The sequence below is a fragment of the Danio aesculapii genome, chromosome 2 (assembly GCF_903798145.1).
Source record: "Danio aesculapii chromosome 2, fDanAes4.1, whole genome shotgun sequence".
Lineage (NCBI taxonomy): Eukaryota > Metazoa > Chordata > Actinopteri > Cypriniformes > Danionidae > Danio > Danio aesculapii.
In genome coordinates this window covers 21,015,609-21,035,913 of record NC_079436.1, presented here as the reverse complement: position 1 = coordinate 21,035,913, position 20,305 = coordinate 21,015,609, and the positions used below count along the sequence as shown (strand labels likewise).

The window sequence follows — 20,305 nt, the reverse complement described above, 5'->3', positions numbered from 1 at the left end:
GACAAGTGTGAGTGCTCCGAATCGGGCCTAGACATGGTTCAGTTGGCCGGCCCTGGCCCGGTTGGAAGAGGTGTGCCAGAGCACGGTTTGGTTGGGCTTTGGCATGGTACACTTGTAGTGTGAGTGCAAAGCGCACCTGAGCCCGAAACTGAAGACGCGACGTCACTTTTAAGAGACTGTTTCATATGTGTTTATTAATCATTCTAACTTTTCAATGAAAACAAACTGTCAATTTATCAAAGACGCAAACCCCTTGCTGCACGACAACTGCACCTTCAGCAAAACTCCTAATACCTGCAGCATGAAGACTTTTAAGATAATTTATGAACGTCAAAAGTTGTGGATCTGTTCAGCAAAATATTAGACTGTGTGTCACTGGATCCCAAACAACTAAAACGATCTAACTAAAGCAATCTCCACTGTACAGAGCGAGAGTGCTTCTCTTCCTGTTAAACTGAACAGTCGCATCCGATGACATAAGGTTGGAATGTAAAGATGCAGTGTGAGTGCAGGCCATCGGGGGAGAGGGGAGGGGGGGACAACCGTGCTTTGGCAAGGTTTAAGGCAACTGTACCTAGTGAGAGTATCCCCTTAGTTTGTTTTAATTCTCAGTTATTCTGAAAACTTGCATTTTATGTTTACTGCCACAACGGTGGTCTATAAAACATAATGTTGATTCTGTACAGGGAATATTGACAAAGAGAAAACTGAAATATTAAACATGCTTAAATTTGGGAGTCCCTTAGGTATGAATAAAGAATTGTCTTTAAGTTGTTTGTCAAACATACTAAAGTAGATATGGATTTTATGATTATAAATGCAATATGTATATAATCATGAAAACAACATTTTGTGCTATTTCATATGTACGTGTCTGTAGGTGGTGTGCTGTTTAACTTTCCAGTAAAGAAGAGCTTTTTGCTCGAAAAAGTTTTGTTCTTTGCCCTTTGTACTTTTTGTGGCCTCTGATGATGCATTACTAAAGATTTTTGAGGTTCTCTTTTACCCTGCATGACCATGTGCAGATTCTGATTCCTGTGGCTAATATACTTGCATTTAAAACCTAAATTAGCTTTTGTGCATTTAAATGTATAATAACATATGAAGAACAAATCTTTGGTAAAAAACATTCTATTAATTCCAGACTAGACCCTGTGGGATACTCAAATAATTAGATTTGGACTGACAACATATGCGCATATCTATAAAGAAAATATCCAAATCATCAAAGTATGGGTATAGGGCCTCAGAAGCTCCAGATCTTACCAGTATGTGAGCGCATGTGTCTAGTCAAGTCTTGCAGGCTCCAGAAGCGTTTGCTGCACACAGTGCAGATCTTCTTCCTCTTATCCGCTTTGCCTCCAGTTGAGTTGCCCTCCTCTTCTAAAGCCTGGAGCTCTGAGGAAGGAGTCTCTTCTTCATCTTCACTCATATCGTCCCTCTCCTTCTCTTCCTCATCAACACCACTTTCCACACAGCTGCTGTTCTCCTCCTTTTCATCATCTTCTGACTTTGCGTCCTGCTCCAACTCTGTTCTTGGTGCTGGGATTGGACTTTGTGGAGGAGCTTGGCGTCTTCCCTTCTTGGCTCCATCCTCTGGCTGGACCTCCTGAAGGTGGGTTTTCTGATGTCGGCTGAGAGTGGCTGCATGACGAAAGGTCTTCTTACAGGACGCACATGTGTGTGGGAACTCATCTGGAGGAGCAACTGCTTCAGTGGCTGATTTAGACTGGTGCTGCTCCTCTTCAGAAAGCTTGACATCTACTACAAGATTGCTGGCAAGGCTCATATCATGACTCGAGCTGCTTTGAGAATCATCATCATTATCTTTTTCTACCATCTCAGGATGTTCCTCAGCTGACTGAGTTTGGTTTGGATCTGTGCTGCTGTCTGCTTGTTCAGGGGCTGATTGTCCTGTTTGTTCTGGTTCTTCTGGAGATTCTTCTTGTTTGGTGTTGACAGAGCTCAGATCCATAGTACCTTCGGCTACAGGATGTTCAGTGTCACATACACTCTCTACAAAGTAAAAAAAAAGCTTGTTAAGCTCTACACACACTACTTTGCATGCTCAACCACACAGTAATGTAATAGGTGAAAGATCTTGTTGATGAAAAGAATAAGCATTTGAATTACTTAAAGAGCACTAGAGCGAGCATGCCCAAATTCTGACCTGGATTGTCCAGCAGAGTTTAGCTCCAACTGCAATTAGACACACCTGAACCAGCTAATCACACTCCTACTAGGTGCATTAGAAACATCCAGACAGGTGTGTTTAGGAAAGTTGGAGCTAACCTCTGCAGGACACTGGCCCTCCCGGGGCTTGTTCCATAAATCAAGCTTACAGAAAAAGCCAGACTTATTTCGGTAAGTCAGGTTTAATAATGTCGGATTCTGTTTTATAAAGCAAATGTTCAATAAAAGCACAATTTCAATATGTTCAAATATTAATTTAACGTTAATAGTCCTACATAATGGCCTACATTTTAAAATTTCCTTTCAGCCTCCTCTCTTTGTTGCTAGCCATACTGTAGTTTTTGATTATTATGTCTAAATTATTATATGTTTGAACTCTAAAAACCAACTCACTCACTGTGAACAGCTGTGTCTCATTTCAGAGCTCTTTCTGTTCTCGTAATTGCCATGGTAGCACACAACATAATCGATGCAACTATGCTTGACCTTCAGGGTTTCCTGATAGTAAAGTGCATGAGCAGTTATCTAGATTATTTAAACTGAATTCAGATTAGTTAGATCAAATGACCTTCAACTTGCTGTTATGGAACCAATTTAGGGTGGACGTTTAGTTCGGCTTATTGAAGTCAGGTTTTTGACTTTAATCCCCACTTTTCTAAATGACTTTAATGAAACAGCCCCCATGAGTTTGGGCACCCCTGCACTAGAGGGTGCATATTCACAACAAACAAAGGTGTATTTTGATCATATTTTGACTGAGTGTGGAATCATGGGAGTTGTCACCTTCATTACATCCTAAGTCAGCAAAATATATAATACTGTTCTAGTAGGGTTTTGATATTTTAATGAAAAATCATACGTAATTTGCCTTTAAGACAGTCAGTACTATATTAATAAAGTATAAAAATCGAGCTGATCAATCATACCTGTGCTTCCTATGGATTCTTCATCTGTCTTAGGTTTGAGTCGAGAAGCACTGTTTTGAAGTGCCCGATTCGAGACTCCATGTTTGCGAAGCAGGTGGCGCTCACAGTTTGACTTGGTGGAGAAGAACGAGTCACACTGAGGACAAGGGTACGGCTTCTGACCTGCAAAATCAATGCACAAAACTTTAACATTCTGAAGTATTTTAAAAGTGTTAAAGTTACTAGGGTTGGAATATAACATCAAAATTGGTCTGGTCAAAAATGCTGCCTTTATTTTGGTAGGACAGTGTGATGACAGAAAGAGAGAGGGTGTGGTATTGGAAAAGGTCCATGAGTCGGGACTCGAATTTGGGATGCCCGCCGTACTATTACAAAACATCTGTCCACTGCCCACTAGGCTACTGGCACCTACTATAAATGCTTATTTTAGTGTTGTTAACTGCTCAATAAGAAAATGATTAATCTAAAACAGGGGTGGTCAACCCCGTTCTTGGAGATCTACCTTCCTGCAGAGTTCAGCTCCAACCCTGATCAAACACATCTAAACCAGACAGGCACGATTAGGCACGAAAATAGCACTTGATAATTACAGGCAGGTGTGTTTGATACGAGTTGGAACTGAAGTCTGTAGGAAGGTAGATCTCCAGGAACAGGATTGGTCATCCCATATCTAATATATTTAAGAACAATTCCAGTTAAATTACTGAGGAATTAAATGGTACTAAATGTAAAACTCCTAGGTCTGTTGTTTTGCTCACTGTATTGCAGGATAAAGTAAATAAAAAAGTGAATAAATTGCTTTATGGCATGTCGTCATAATTTACGAACTACAAATACGGTCTCACCTGTGTGTGTTAGCATATGCCTTTGCAATGAGCTGGCCCATGGGAACAGTCGTGGGCAGTGGGGGCAGGTCATTTTCTGCACTGAATTGGAATAAGCATTTTTCTTTCCTTTGTTCTGTGGAGGTTTCTTTGGTTTGTCTTCTCGTATTTCCTTTACCTCCTCATCAGCGGACTGCTTCTCTTTCTCCTCCATCATTGGCTCCATCTGATTGGGTTGCAGGTAGGGGCTGAATTTATTTGCATCAGTGGTAGCTAGCATTTTCTCTACACTGGGAAACTCGCCACTTGACTCCAGGTCAATCCCACTACCCACTGCTATTCTTGGATCACAGATCTCCTCCTGAAACACTCTCTTCTTGCCTCTTTTCTTTGAGTTATCAGGAGACCCATTCTGAGTGGAATCCAGTTTAGTGGTGCCTATGGGACTCTTGTTTTCATTTAGTGTTTTAAAATCCACTGCACCAATACAGTTTTTTGCATCCATTCCTGTTTCGATTAGAACTGGGGTAGCTGAAACAGATGAGATAATCTGAGCAATAGAGGCCAGTGGTGCCATTTCTGGAGTACTAGAAGCAGAAGATGGTTTTGGTAGCAGTGGCTTTAAGCGAGTATAAGGCTTAGTAATGTCACTGGATATAACTGAGGCTAGGCTAGGAATGGAGACCGGAATAGCTGTCAGAAGTCCAGGGGTTGTTTCTGAAGTCTGTTCTTTCTTGAGCTCTTGATTATTCTGAGGAACTTCTTTCCTCATTTTCTTCTTCTCTGGATCCTTGGGGATTGAGAGGTCAATGGGCTCCATAGAACAGTCATTTAACAAAGGAGATGCAGCTCCTTCAAGTTTAACAATTGAAGGCACAGTTTTCTGAGATTTGCTAGAGAAATCCAAAGGCTGTTCCTGCTCCTCAACAGGTCCAGACAAGGTACCTACATTCTGGGAAACTGAGCTGTTAACCAGCCCATTTGTGGCTGAAGGGTTGGATTGAGCATTGACTTCTCCTCCAACTGGTACAAGACTTTTAATGTGCTCCTCAATTTCCCTTTCTGGCACATCTGGGTGGTGCTTGAGCAAATGGTGAATGCAGTTCCTTTTAGCGAGAAATGTCGCCCCACATTGCCTGCACTCAAATGGTTTCTTTTGACATCCATTGTGAGTTCGCAGGTGAATCTGAAGGGCTCGGTAGTTCTTAAGGTCCTCCCCACAATATCGACAAGATGTGTTGCCAGCATTGGTTGTATCAAGGAGGTCTAGTGTGGTGCCTCCAATTACACTGCTTATGCCCGAGGAGGTGGTTACATATTCAATGTTTTTCTCTATGTCCTTGCGTGTGTTCTTCATGTGCTTCTTGCGCAAATGGCGCTCGCAGTTGGCTTTCACAGTGAAAGGGTAGTGACAGAGGCGACAGACGTATGGCCGCTCACCACTGTGTGTTCTGAGATGTCGAATCAACGTCGCTTTGTCAGGAGCAGCGTAGCTACAAATGGTGCACTGATATGGGGACGCTCCCAAATGGTGACGCATATGAGCCTGGAGGCCACCTAAGAAAGAAAATACTTCTTTGCAGAACCGACAAGGGTACTCAGTCTTGGCTGTCTTCTTGGGGACAACTCTCATTTCCTTCTCTTTGCTATCAAACTCTTCCTGCTTTCCAGTTTCATATGAGATAATCGTGTTTCCTATGACATCAGATCCCAGTTGAGTAGTTTCCCAATTGGTGGGAGAGGATGAAGTTGAGGATGAGGAAGATGCTGAAGACTGTCTGGCAGTTCTCACTTGTTGGCCCGTTTGGGGTGGAAGGCTAGGACTGATGTTGCCGGATGAGGCCTGTTGGGCGTTCATGACAGGTGGAGGAGGGGTGGAGGCACCCATGCTGGATCGGGGAGTGATTAAGGACTTGGGTTTTAAGGAAGAAATCTGTCTGGGGTCCACTTGAAGAGGACTACCCAGACTTTTGGGAAGCAGGGACAAAGACATCTGAGGTGGCACAGAGGTTGCGATTTTAAGGATTTGTTCAATATCCGCCAGCTCTACAGCACTTTGACCACTTATTGGGACAAACATGCCATTACTGACCACAGCATGTAGTGGCTGTAGTGATAGAAGGCCAAGGGCTGTGTTCTTGTTCATGGCTTGAAGAGAGACAGGCTCAAGGATTGAGACACCGAGACTGCCGCTGGTTTCTTGAGGTAGATTTGTTGATGGTGGCTCAACACGAATGAATCGAATGCTGTCTAAAACCTCCTGTTGAATCTGCTCTTCTGATTTCTCTAGCTTGGCCAAGGAGGAGTGCTGGAGACCCAGGCGCTCCATGAAACTGTTCTTCCCATCTGAACTGGTAGTGTCAACGTGTGGTGCTAGTTCACTGACCTCCTTGGAATCCTTGGAATGGGAGTTTACTTTGGGGACGTCCATAACAGCATCTGCTTTATGTTCCTGAGGATCAGTGCTGGTGTCTACACTACAGTTATGTGAGGATTTGTGAAGATCCAGAGACTGCTGAATAGGGAAGGCCTTGTTGCAGTCCTCACAAACAAACTTATGGAACTTGCTAGAGCATCTGCGCAAATTAGTCTCACACCAGACCTAAAAGAAATTTAACAAAATTAATTATTTAATCAAAAATTACCTTCAGTCACTATTAAAAAAGACAGATACAGTAAATATTTCTCATCTTATGCTTACCTGTGCAATTTGTGGAAACTTTTGACAGCTGAAGTCGATGAAAGCCAAATCGCCAAATCCCAGTGGGATGGAGGGGTTGTTCTGTATAAAAGGTCGCCCAGAGAGGTCAGTAGGAAGCTGTTTATGAATGGCAGCATTATGACGCAGAAGACCACGGTGTTTGCGAAAGGTAATGCAACAAATGTTGCACCTAGGATTAAAAGAGATAGAAACAATGCAGTTTTTAATACCTAATGATTAACTAAATATAAAAGACATGATCCAAGACCACAAATACCCAGGCATAACGCATCCTGAGCCTACCTAAGCGTAGTGTCAGGATGTGTCTCCATGTGTGCTTCCTGGTCATTTTTACAGATGAATGTCTTAAAGCAGATGGGGCAGTGAAAGACCTCTTCTTCACTCTTCACAGAATTATCCTCCTTAGGCTTCTGGATCAACGTCACCTAAACACAGCATGATTTGTTTGCCTGTAACTTTAGAAGTGTGGGTGTAACCCCACCAGTCCTCCACCACCCAACCCGCTCCGAGCTAGGATCGAACCGGCAACCGTCTGCATGGGAGTCGATTGTACTAACTAGGAAGCTAAAAACCATGGCCTCTACCATCTGTCGCTAGAGCACCTTTAGAGGTCAGAGGAGTGAGGTTTACCTGCAACACACTTCACTAGCTGGCCTCTCCTACACTCACCCCACTAAACCTCACTCCTGTCCGGGTCATGGCACCAATGTAATCTCGCTGGTCCTACACTACTTAACCCACTCCGAGCAGGGATCGAATCAGCGACCTTTTGTATAGGAGTCGGTTGCTCTAACAAGAAGGCTAAAGACCATGGCCTCTACCATCTGTCGCTAGAGCATCTGTAGAGGTCAGAGGAGTGAGGTTTACCTGCAACACACTTCACTAGCTGGCCTCTGGTACACTCAACCACCTAAACCTCACTCCCGTCCAAGTCATGGCACCAGTGTAACCCCGCTGGTCCTACACCACCCAACCCACTCTGAGCTGGGATCAAACCAGCAACCTTCCGCATAGGAGTCGGTCGCTCTAACAAGGAGGCTAAAGACCATGGCCTCTAGCGTCTGTCGCTAGAGCACCTTTAGAGGTTACAGGAGTGAGGTTTACCTGCACAGCACTTCACTAGCTGGCCTCTGCTACATGGGCACATTGCATCAATCATTCATTCTCTTTGACTGCTTTTACTAAAAAATAAATAGGAAAAACTGAGGCTGAAATGTACCTTTTTAACTGGTGGCTCCTCAGCCTGCTCCGCTTCATCCTCTACACTGGGTTTCCTTTTGCTAGAAAGTCGTCTGCGTTTGTTTAATGGGGAAGAACTGGGGGTAGGAATACTGTTTGAATCCTTTTCATGAATTTTCATGTGCCTGCAGAAAAAAAAACATGACTCAACTTAGTCTAAGGTCTTATTCAAAATCACAATGACAATAAGAGACAATAAACTATTGCTTTATTTTTATGTTTCCTTCATTTGACCAACTTTTGTCGTACAATAAACAAAGAAGAGTATGACATTGAAGCAACACCAGGAAACATAAATAATAACTTAATTGAAATTTTGGAGTATATAATATTATTTTTAGCACAATTTATCTCAATGAAGCATAAGAGTAATATTGTTAATTAAATGAAATGAAGCTAAAAGTAACTAAATTAAAATGTAACTAAATATTGTTGTCAAATAAAAATGGCTAGCATTTATAAACAATTTGATAATAATCAGAATTTTAAAAATATATAATAACTATTGTTTATGAATTGATGTTTTTATTTGCTTCATAAATATAGATGAAATTGCAAAGTATAGAGGAAAATATCAATTTATAGAAGTACATCAATAAAAGGCTATTTTTAATTTTAATACATTTACATACAAGCAATGAGACTTGAACTGAGACTAAACTGAGTTTCTGTAAGTCTTTAACCTCATCCGTGTACCTCATTCATCTTGATGTGATGACCATTGGGGAAATACTTAAATAATCAAGGCAAGCAACACACAGAAGTTGACCGTGGTTGGGCTAAATACAACAATATGACCAGCAGAGGTCAGAGGTAACATGTGGAGGTAAAAAGCACTGGGAGTCGCATTACGACATGCCGAAACGTGTGCACCCCTCACCCTCCTACACTCAGAAACAAACCCACCTTTCAGGTTCAACCAGATATAAATCCCCTGATGCTTATATGCAGCTGTGCTTCATGAAAAAAACTCAACTCTATAGAGCATACATGCAGTGTGCAACTTTTCAAATCGAACAAACTGCTGTTATCCTATTGTGAACTCTGACTGTGTGTCACTGGAAGGGGAGGATAAATGTCAGCAGACCCAGTGGTAAGAATCTTGTTTTACATTCTGCAGCCAGAGATATTAATAGCACAGAGGCAGAGTGATGGTCACCCACATGTGGACCCAACCCTGACAGCCTGAATCCTGTTCCATCTCATGTCTCTGGCCTCACTTACTCACAACAGAAAAACCACACTGATTCCACATGGATTTCAAAAAGAAGTACTGGCATAACAATGCTATCATGCAACCATAATTCCAGCTTTCGCAATTTCTTGTCACATGCAACTTAATCACCTTGTGGTGTTCGAAGTTGCAAGTTGATGCAGGACCGTTGAGTATTTTTCTTCTGCAGTGCCTTATCAATAGTGCCAGAGGGCAGTGTGGGGGGGAAAATTGCTTGTTCAACATTCCGCCAGGCAAAGTTGTTTTTCTTGAGTTATGCAATCCACAAAATGATAAGGTTAAAAATTACCTCTAAAACGGCAATGTACCATAAAAAAAAAAAAAACATATTCAGCACCCCTCTCTTTCTCACTCAAAACTTATTCCACCCCCAACTGGAATGCCTGCATGTCTCAACTGCACAAAGAAGCCCTCTATGAACATCCCATCAACACAAACAAAAAAAGAAGCCCTGGACGCAGAACCATCTTTCCAAATATAGGTGACATAAAAGGAAGAAGCCTGTGCAGGCATCAACATCCTTCAGCCGTCTCACATCGCATGCAGACATTCCTTCATCCTCCTGACCCTCCACTGATTTCTAACAGTTATTTTTTTAGTTCATCAGGCATATAAATAAACTAAAAAGTGACACAACCAGGTATTTCAATGAACTACTGGCTACTGGACTTTTTTATGTTACAGGTCATTCAGATTTTTTGTAGCCATATAGATATGGACACACACAAACACATATTTGTTAATATATTATGTACAGTGTTGGGAAAGCTACTTGAAGATGTAGTAAGGTAAGCTATTAGCTACTCTGCTTAAAATGTAGCTTAACTACACTAAAAGCTACTCTCTGGGAAATGTAGCAAGCAAAAAGCTACATGGCTAAAGTAGCTTAGCTACATCTAAGCTATTTTTGCAGGTTTCATTTTTAAATCGAAGCAACTTAAATCCAAGTGAATCATATCTTAGTGATCAATAAAACTGTCAATGAAAGATATGAGGCATAATTATTCAGTTATTTACTGCAAATCATCGATGTATAGATATTGCATACGGACCCTGAGCATGTGTCAATAGCACCGCCGCATTTGTGCTCCCAGGACAAACGTCATTCAACCGCACTTAGTAAAGACTAAAGCTAATGTGAAGATGCTGGACTTTAGCTCTGTGTACGGGTGTAGTAACAAGCAATTAAAGAAAAAAAAGAATAAAGGCAGCACATTTCATAGGTAAGATTTCATTTTTTTACGTTTTTGTATGTTGCGAACTTTTGTGCTAACCAGGTAACGTTACTGATGATACAGTCTCTTACAGCACTAACCATAAGGCAAAGTAGCACCAACTTGCACTAAATACTTGGCTTATGCTAGTTTTGTTGAATAAAATAAGCAAACAATGTAAATGAAATATGACAAGATGCTGCGGTGCTAGAAACTTGTGTTATTGTCGGCTAAGTGAACGAGTCGTTCATAGCGGAGATTCATTCACAAACGAATTGCTTCCTCCCTTAGAATGAGAAGCGAAAGCAGCTGAGGGGGTGTGCTTCAGGACATGGATTACTTCAAATTTAACAGGGACACAAACTTAAATTTAACATTTAACACAAACAAACGCTCTTTAAAATTATAATTTTCGTAATTTAAAAAAATATTTGCATGCTGACCACCGGGAAAACTCCCGATCAAAGATATATGTATATGTGTGTGTATATATCTCTGGCTCTTGATGGCCAGTCCTCCACTGCACCTTGGTCCCGCATTCATTTCAAAGGAGCGCTACCCTGTACTAAAATGGCGTCTCTATTGTCACATTCCTTCCAATAGACAATAGCGTAGGCCACATCTAATGTAAATATCTATGACTGCAACTAATATGTTGTACCAAACAGAAACAAATTATAGTATATAACAGCAAAAACAAAAATGCAATAAAACCAGGTATTACACATTTAAAATACTAAAGTAATTTATAGTAAAGGGAAATATTTAGGAATTAAAATTATATTGTATATATATTTACAACTCTTAATTAATTAATTACATTACATAATGTAGTAATTTATAGTAGTACTTACTATAAATTACTAAAGTATTTTTTGAGCACAGCATCAGAAATTAAGTTATTGCATCTTAACATGTACTTCTAGAGTTATGCTCACGAGGAATTCTGCTTCAGAAATAACTCCTATCTCTCAGTCATCCTTCCATCAAGTGAGTTTCTTGTGTTAGCCTAATTGGTTGGCGACGTCAAACCAATGATTTCTTTTATCTTTGCCATGATGACAGTAAATAATATTTGACTAGATATTTTTCAAAACCCTTCTATACAGCTTAAAGTGACATTTAAAGGCTTAACTAGGTTAATTAAGTTAACTAGGCTGGTTAGGGTAATTATTAGGGAAGTTATTGTATAACGATGGTTTGTTCTGTAGACTATCGAAAAAAATATAGCTTAAAGGGGCTAATAATTGTAAAATTTAAAATGGTGATTAAAAAATTAAAAAATGCTTTTATTCTAGCCAAAATAAAACAAATAAGACTTTCTCCAGAAGAAAAAATATTATCAGACATACTGTGAAAATTTCCTTGCTCTGTTAAACATCATTTGAGAAATAATTTTTATAAATAATAATTTAATAAATCAAAGGGGGGCTAATATTTCTGACTTCAACTGTACGTCATCATTGAATAAATTAAAAGGTTTTAATACATATTAAGCTCCACAAAAGCACCAATGGCATACTATTAATTAACATAGATTAACATAATCTTGATTTGTCACTATATATTCTCATTGCATCAAAAACTGCATTTACTCTATAATTAGTGACTTTTACTATGTAAATTGATGGTCTCTCACTGTAAGAATGTTAAAGTATGCAAGTAATACACAGCGTGATACGAAACTAGAGGAATTTGGTTGCTTACTGATCTTGTAAAGTTTGTGAATGTGTAAATTTATATTGAATCTTTTAACTTTATTGATAGACAACATAAATCTTCACGTGTTATGCGCAATGATCAAACCACAAGAAGAGCACTATTTATATGAAGTATAAACAAGCACTTCCACTTCAAAAAGCATGATTTAGACAATGTGACGCTCAAATTATAAACAGGATTCAACTGAATATTTCACTTATGTTCTAACAAATATAAGTGCTTCTATTTACCTTTCAAGTTTTTTAATGTGACCAATTTTTCATACAGAAATTGTATAGTTAATACACATACATATGCATTATAATATTGTTACAAATTTATATTCATTTAAGCATATATATATATATATATATATATATATATATATATATATATATATATATAAAACCTACTTAAAAATCACATTTTACATTGAAAACAATGACAGATATATATATATATATATATATAAATATATATATATATATATATATATATATATATATATATATATATATATATATATATATACACCAGCAAATAAATAAATAAATCAATCAATAAATATATAATATATGTTTTTAATAAAAGTTTTTTTTTGTTTTTTTAATTTATTTTTAATTATTTGGTACTTATTATTTTATAACTTATTCTGCAAGAGCTTCATATCTATTAATGGGATTTATATGAATTAAAATTAATTATCATCAATAAAAATGAGCATTATTACCACTAACCTTTGTTTTATTTGAGTTTATTTAAACAAATAAAATAATATTAATATAAAAAGCCCATGCAGCTCAACAAGAAATAGGATACAACTTTTTGGTGCAAAAAAAACCAATAACAAATCAGTTTGACCATTTACCTGTGCATGTTTCCATTGGTGGTGAATGTCTGACCGCAGACCGAGCACTTGTATGGTCTTTCTCCGCTGTGAACCAGCATGTGTCGGTCCAGAGAGCTGGCCGAACTCAAAGCCTTTCCGCAAATACTGCACGAGTGGTCAGTGCCACCACTGTCCGTGTTGTGCTGCAGAAAGAAGAGGCCCAGATGTGAAAACACTTACAATAGTGCTGTATTTACATCAGTAAATTACTGATTGATTAATATTAAGGCGGATTTTAATGTTCTGGTTGTGTAAACAGGTTTGAATGAGGGATGCTCTGGTGTGTGTGTATACATGCGTACGCACCTGTCTGATGTGCATGGTGAGCTGGTGCTGCGTCATGCAGTTTTTGTTACACAGGGGACAAATGAAGCTGGAACGTTCTTCTTTGACTTCCTGATGCATAAACACAAACAAGACTTTTAGTTAGACGAGTTTTAGTTACTTAGATAATTATATAAATGTATTGTGTGTAATGCGTGTTATTTGTTTATTGTTATTATTAACAATTTAAGCAAATGAATATTAGAATATAAATATTTGCATTATTTTTAATTGTATCATTAATTATAATTGAGTTTTTATTCATTTGTTTTTTATTGGGGTTAATAATATTTTATAATATTAACTAAATATTATAATAATTATTATAATAATATTTATAATAATAACAACAGTTTTAATACAGTAATTATTTTTGTCAATTAATTCATTAAGATTTTATGTTTATTTTCAGTTTTTAATCTTTAGTTTCTAGTTTTATTTGGTCTATTAGTTAATTTATTATTTCAACTAAACAAAAATAAGTATTGCTGAAAATATTTAATTTAAATTTGTGTAAAGTTTTAAATATTTTTAGTTAATGTTTATAACAAAATTCTTCTGAAATAAAAATTTTACAATTTTAACATTTTTATTTTACAATTTTTAATGTAAAATATAAATATATTTATAAATCAGATTTTTGCAGTGCAATGTACCAAAAGTGTCACCAGTACAGAGGTTAAAGTATACGGGGGCCATAATATATTAAATTATCAATTGCTAATTATTACACCTCATACAAAAAGGCCCTCGAAAATACATCAAGTAATCCCTTGACATTAAAAATCACATAAACATCCTCAACACACACTGCTCCCCATTTACTTGTCCCCCCTAGTGAGAAATAAACAGGAGAGGTGGAGCAGATGCTGATGAAGACAGCGTGTGTCACAGTGGCACATGCAGAAACAACTGGCCTCTCCATCTGTCTGACCAACAACAGCAGAGCATCGCTAATTCCGCAGCGTATGGAAAGACAGTCAGAGGAAAACAGACGGGGCTGAGGCTCTCAAACACCTGTTTTCTCCACAGAGAAGGGTTTCAGTCCCGTCCCGCACTCTAATTGGAGGCATAAGACAAGCATCGGCCCGTACAAAGGGGGGATTGAGAAAACGCAAGGACCATTTGTTGCTGCTCATTTGACTCAGTTCATGTAGCTGCCATTCTGACAGACTAGCAGAGATGGAGCACTTGTGGAGAAATGGGAGAAATTGTAGCACTAAATATGGCTGATCTACTGGAAACAAACTTTCATCTTAAAATACCTTGTTTACTCCTGACCCAATTAGCTTTAGCTGGACTTGCATTAAAGAAATAATCTCATTTTTCAAAGTCTCCTAGAGTCAAACAGTTGAGTTTCAACATTTTTTAATCCCTTCAGCCGATTTCCGGGTCTGGCTGGGGCACTTTTAGTTTAGCTTAGCTTAGCTTAGCATAGATCATTGAAACGGATAAGACAATTAGCATCTCGCTTAAAAATGAGCAGAAATGGTCAAACTTGACTCTTCTTTTAGTTCTGTTAACTGGACATTGGCATTTTTGTGGTGCCACTTGAGCTACAGAAGCCAAGTTAGCATTTTATTGCTGTAGTTTTCCACAAACACTTGGAGATTTGTGCCCCATCGAAAACACATATAGAAGGAGTGTGTGATATAAAGTTATGCCTCTCACTTTTTAAAAAAGAAAAGGTTTTAGGAGTCCAAATGCATTAATTTAGTGTGATAAAAGCCTTTTGTATGCGCACATCTGAGCTCCAGGCTGCCATCGGGTGCTTTGAGCACACCTCCCCAGGTGAGAGCAGCTCACGTCGGACAGTTCATCAAGGATATACCGCTGGATCTCATCTCACTATAGTTGTTAAATGTGATATTTAGTTCATATTGTATCTATCTAACCACTCTTTGGTCTTTCGAATCTATTCCATGTTCTCAGGTAACATGTTTTGGCTGAGCGCAAAGATATGTTAATATAATAATTTATGTAACCACATACACTGATTCTGCACATCTGACTAATTGGTGGTATATTGTATAAACTTATTGTACATTATACTTTTATAATGGCCATTAGTGATTATTAAAACTGATATTTAGCAAAAGAGACAGGGTGTGTTTAATATTTCATAATGAAAATGAAAGAAGGCAGTGATGTTATAGGCGCCGTTACAGTGAAGATGACGGTCATATACATGTGTAGCTACACGATGCCTTCACATTTTAAGTGTCCTTTAAGTTGCTAATATCAAAATGAAAATAGGCAGTTCCTTAAATCATGTTTTCATTTCATTGTTAAGATAGCGAAACAACGTATCCAGAGTGAAGTGAATGAGGTTATAAAGTACACTATTTCCTTTGAAGATTTACCCGACATGTCCACGGGAGTTTGTTTTTCATATCAAACTTGTGAAGTCTGAATCTACAAGGAAAGGATGCAAGAGTGAACTTTGTGCACTTTAATATTGAGGAAAAAGCCCCAATCAGATAGGCGAACATCTACAGCCACGCCTCCGTTTTCAGATGGCTCCGTTTTCCCCCATCCACACTGAGACAGAGCAGCAGCGTTTTAAAACCAAAACAGCCTGTTTAGCGTTTCCAAAACACGCCATTTTCGGTGCTCGAAATCTCTGGGGTAGTGTGGATGGAAAGGTGCAATCGTAGCAAAACTTTTGCGTTTAAAAACTAAAACGTATTAGTGTAAACGGGGCCTTAGATTAAAAGGTAATCTTGTTAGGAAGCATTACCAGAGGGCGTTTCTGAAGCTTTGTGATGATGCAATCATCATGGTGATGACAACCAATCACATCCAGCTTAAAAATTGTGACACACTATATGAAGATTATGAAGCACCGGGTGATTACTCACTGCAATAATAAGCTTTTTTTTTATTTTAATGTAAGGCTACTCTCTAGTATTGCATGAATGTGATTGGATGGTGTCTGCACTAGTATATTCGCATAAAGCAATTTGATTGGTTGAAGCCTGCAATGGCGCTTGAAATTTTTTTCAACTTCTCCTGCAAGCAACAGACCTAAAGAGAATCATCAGCCCCACATTTCAGATCAGCAATGTGTGATGTCACTCCATTCAACATAAATGAGATGCATTAACGCTGTAACTATCTTGCTCATCAACACCTACAAAAACATTACTTTATGTCTCGCACACACTCATATGCCAGGTATGAGCAGCTGTACCTGATTCCTTCTCCCGGTGCGACAGGCAGAGGGTGATTTGCTGGTGTTTCTGGGAGATGTTTTGGGGGTCTCAGAATCGACTCCGTTGATCTGGCCCACATTCATCACAGTGCTCATCATGGAGTTGATGGAGGTCAGTTCCTCTTCTGTTCTTACGCCACCTTCATCTTCTGCTTTGTCTGCTTCATCAAAGTCTGCTTCTGGGAACGACATGATTACTAAATAAACAGGACATTCGTATATTTTAAAAGCTCTTTCTACATAATGACAGCTAGTAACTTCAACCATTTTGTGTTTTGTTTACACCTGTTTTAGAGCCATTCATCAGTAATTAGATGAAAAAAAAGGAAACGGGAGCATAAATTATTACGTAATGACTAGTGAACCTTAATACAAGGAGGAGCAGACTAAAATATCATTAATTTAAATAATACTCCAGTCTGATTTACTTCAATGATGAATTTTACTGGAGTCTGACAGACAGTCACTAAATGTCAACATATAGAACAAGCCTAAAATTGTTTCGTTTCTAAGATGCAAATGTACTTTTTGCGCCAAATTTAAATATTGCATTAAGGATTTGCTCTTGAGGCAGTTTTCAACCCTAGTTATTCAAATATTTGATCCTTTGAGGCAAAACTACATTTGTTTATGCACATCAAATGTCTTTCCATTGTAGGTTATGCACATACAGTATCTTTTTAATGGTTAAAAACTTATCCAAATTATAATTACGCTCAATTTTTTATGCTCATTTGTATGATTTTTGCACATCTTGATGTTTCAAAACAGAGTTTTTATTGCAAAACCATAACGTGCATAAAATAAAGTGGATGGAAAACATATTTCTCAGAAAAAAAAACTTTTTGGCTTTGGAAAAACATGAGTGAGTAATTATAGGAATCAATACAATCTTTCAGGGTAAGTGTGGCGTTTTACCTTCAACAGGTTCTGGTGTACATGTGGACGACTGACTGTTCACAGCCTCTTCTGACAAATGGGTCTGTTCATTCCCATCAGCAGCACCGACACCATTGCTGATAGTCTTTTCAGGGGAGGCACTTTCCATTTCTAAAAACGGAGAACATTTGTTACTCACACAGGACTTGCAGATAACCAACTAATGAATTTCTCTCCCTATTTATCTGCAAAAGCTGCCACTTGAAAATTATCACAATTACTATTTTTAGTAATTTACTAAATAGGACAAATTAGCTTTAAAATGCAATCATGTACATTTTGTGAGTGACATACAGAAGAACACACAACTTGGAGTTCATTTTCCTAATGTCCAACACAATCTTTCAAGTACAGAGCAAACTATGTTGCAAACAAGCAGAGCCGATGATGATAAGGAGCATGTAATCTATTAACAACACAGGCTCAACATGGGTTAAGACACTTTTTGTATGTTAGATAATGCCGCAAACACCAGTAAACTGACTACTGCAAACCTTTGAAAATCACAATGGAAGACTCAATTAAATGCTTTTGCATTTGAAAAGCAAACTCCTACAAATGCACATGCAATGAGTCATAGCAATCACCGTCCACACCTTTTCATGGTCATTTTTAATGGTGTCTGAAAGTAGATTTTTTTAACAACAAAAGAGGGATTACAAAAAGCTGAATTTTAACTTTGATATCATAACAAATTCATGTAGCTTTGGAAATGCATGATGACAGAAGTGACTAAAAAGTTCAAAAGGCAAAGTTAAGGTTCAGCTAAGGTCTAAATGTGATTTTATATATATATATATATATATATATATATATATATATATATATATATATATATATATATATATATATATATATATATATATATATATATATATATATATAAATAATTATATATATATAAAAATCACACTTAAACCTTAGCTGAATATATATACATATATATATATATATATATATATATATAATGTGTGTGTATATATCAGATGATGGGTCCATTGTGCTCATAAAGGGATGGACATGGTCAGCAACAATACTCAGGTATTCTGTGGCATTGACACAATGCTCAATTGGTACTAATGGGCCCATAGTGTGCCAAGAAAACATTACCCACACTATTACACCACCACCACCAGCCAGAACCATTGATACAAGGCAGGATGGATCCATGCTATTATGGTGTTGACGACAAATTCTGACTCTATCATCCGAATACTACAGACCAGTAAACGTTTTTCCAATCTTCTATTGTTTAATTTTGGCGATTCTGTGCGGATTATAGCCTCAGTTTCCTGTTCTTAGTTGACAGGAGTGGCACCCGGTGTGGTCTTCTGCTGCTCTAGCCCATCTGCCTCAAGGTCGGATGTGTTGTGGATTCAGAGATGCTCTTTGCATCTTATTTCATGCTCTTATTTGAGTCACCATTCTCCTTTGACCTCTAGCATCAATTAGGCATTTGAGCCCACAGAACTGCTGCTCACTGGATATTTTCTCTTTTCGGACCATTCTCTGTAAACCCTAAAGATGGCTGTGCGTGAAAATCCCAGTAGATCAGCAGTTCATGAAATACTGGTTCATGAAATACTCGGTTTGAACTGCAGATCATCTTGACCATGTCTACATGCCTAAATGCATTGAGTTGCTGCCATGTGATTGGCTGATTAGAAATTTGCATTAACGAGCAGTCAGACAGGTGTACCTAATAAAGTGGGCGGTGAGTGTACGTATAAAATATTTAAGTGTGTGTTTGCGAGTGTAAGTATAGAGCTCTCTTTCAGGATGCCCATGTGCGACTTCCTCTGTTTAAAATAAAGCACAAGTGTATCCAAAGGTAATATGTTAGTGACGCAACCGAGGACGACACACATGAAGAGCACAACAAACGTGTAAGAAACTGTAGTTTTCAGTTTTGTTTTTATGCGTGCGAAAAAGGTATTTTTTATAGCTTGATAATATTCCTATTGAACCAATGAAGCATACAGTCTGTTTTGAGGATGTTTCTGTCTATGGAGAATGAGAGAGCTTTCGGATTTCATCTAAAATATCTTCATTTGTGTTTTGAGGATGAACTCAGATGTTTAGAATGAGTAATTAATAACATATTTTTTTCATATTTGGGTGAACTAACCCTTTAAAACCTACTCACTAACTCCTCAAAATTATATATCTGAGAAAATAGATCAATTAAAGTGGATGGATTAAAGGTATAAATGGATTAAAGGTTTAAATGGGAATGTGTCTCCCTCGTTTACTAGTGATCTAATCAACCAAAACACCTCAATAACAGCTCTAAACAGGCCACAGAAAGTTGTCATACACTGAAAAAAATTATTCAAAGATGAGTCCTTGGATTTACTCAATTTTTTTTACGTTGTAAAGTGGTTGTAAACAATTTATTTGGGCTGAATTTAAACAAACAAATTAAGTTGAACAATATTAAATTTAATTTGTTTGTTTCAATTCAACACAAATAAATTGTTTGCAATAGTTCTGCATGCAACACTTTTTTCAGTGTATTACGACTGCTACAGTATCTATACAAATGTTTGTGTGCTCAAAATCATAACTGTATTAATCTTAGACAGCTGGGACTTAAAAAGCTACATTCTCCCCACAAGCATCTCATTTTGAACTGAGTAACTGTGTGGTGTAAAAGTGTAGACAGGAGCAGCACTGACTGTGGACTGTTGAAGGCAGCTGTGGGAGTGTGATACTACAGTGAGAGGCCCGTCCCAATGAGGGAGGGGGTGGTGCAGGGTGAGGAGAAAGATGAACGGCACATACGTGACAGCAAAGGAGGAGGGGAGGCAGAGATGGAGGAAAACACTGCGAGAAAAGTGAAATGTGAGAAAAGTGTAGAGAGAGGATTGGAAAAGAAGAGAGTGG

At 38.1% G+C, this 20,305-nt stretch overlaps 1 protein-coding gene across 2 annotated transcripts in view; it reads right to left on the bottom strand.

The window, feature by feature from the left end:
* rreb1b (ras responsive element binding protein 1b) overlaps positions 1–20,305 on the bottom strand; it is a 59,215-nt gene that overhangs the window by 3,465 nt on the left and 35,445 nt on the right. The window contains exons 3-12 of one of the 2 annotated variants that reach the window (XM_056474591.1): positions 17,399–17,530; positions 16,460–16,659; positions 13,249–13,338; positions 12,922–13,085; positions 7,885–8,029; positions 6,948–7,090; positions 6,645–6,834; positions 3,965–6,545; positions 3,120–3,281; positions 1,267–2,016 (exon numbers count right to left, since the gene is read on the bottom strand). In XM_056474591.1, the coding sequence (XP_056330566.1) occupies positions 1,267–2,016; positions 3,120–3,281; positions 3,965–6,545; positions 6,645–6,834; positions 6,948–7,090; positions 7,885–8,029; positions 12,922–13,085; positions 13,249–13,338; positions 16,460–16,659; positions 17,399–17,530 (4,557 nt within the window). The remainder of the gene's footprint in view (positions 1–1,266; positions 2,017–3,119; positions 3,282–3,964; positions 6,546–6,644; positions 6,835–6,947; positions 7,091–7,884; positions 8,030–12,921; positions 13,086–13,248; positions 13,339–16,459; positions 16,660–17,398; positions 17,531–20,305) is intronic. The other variant, XM_056474592.1, reaches the window with a different exon arrangement.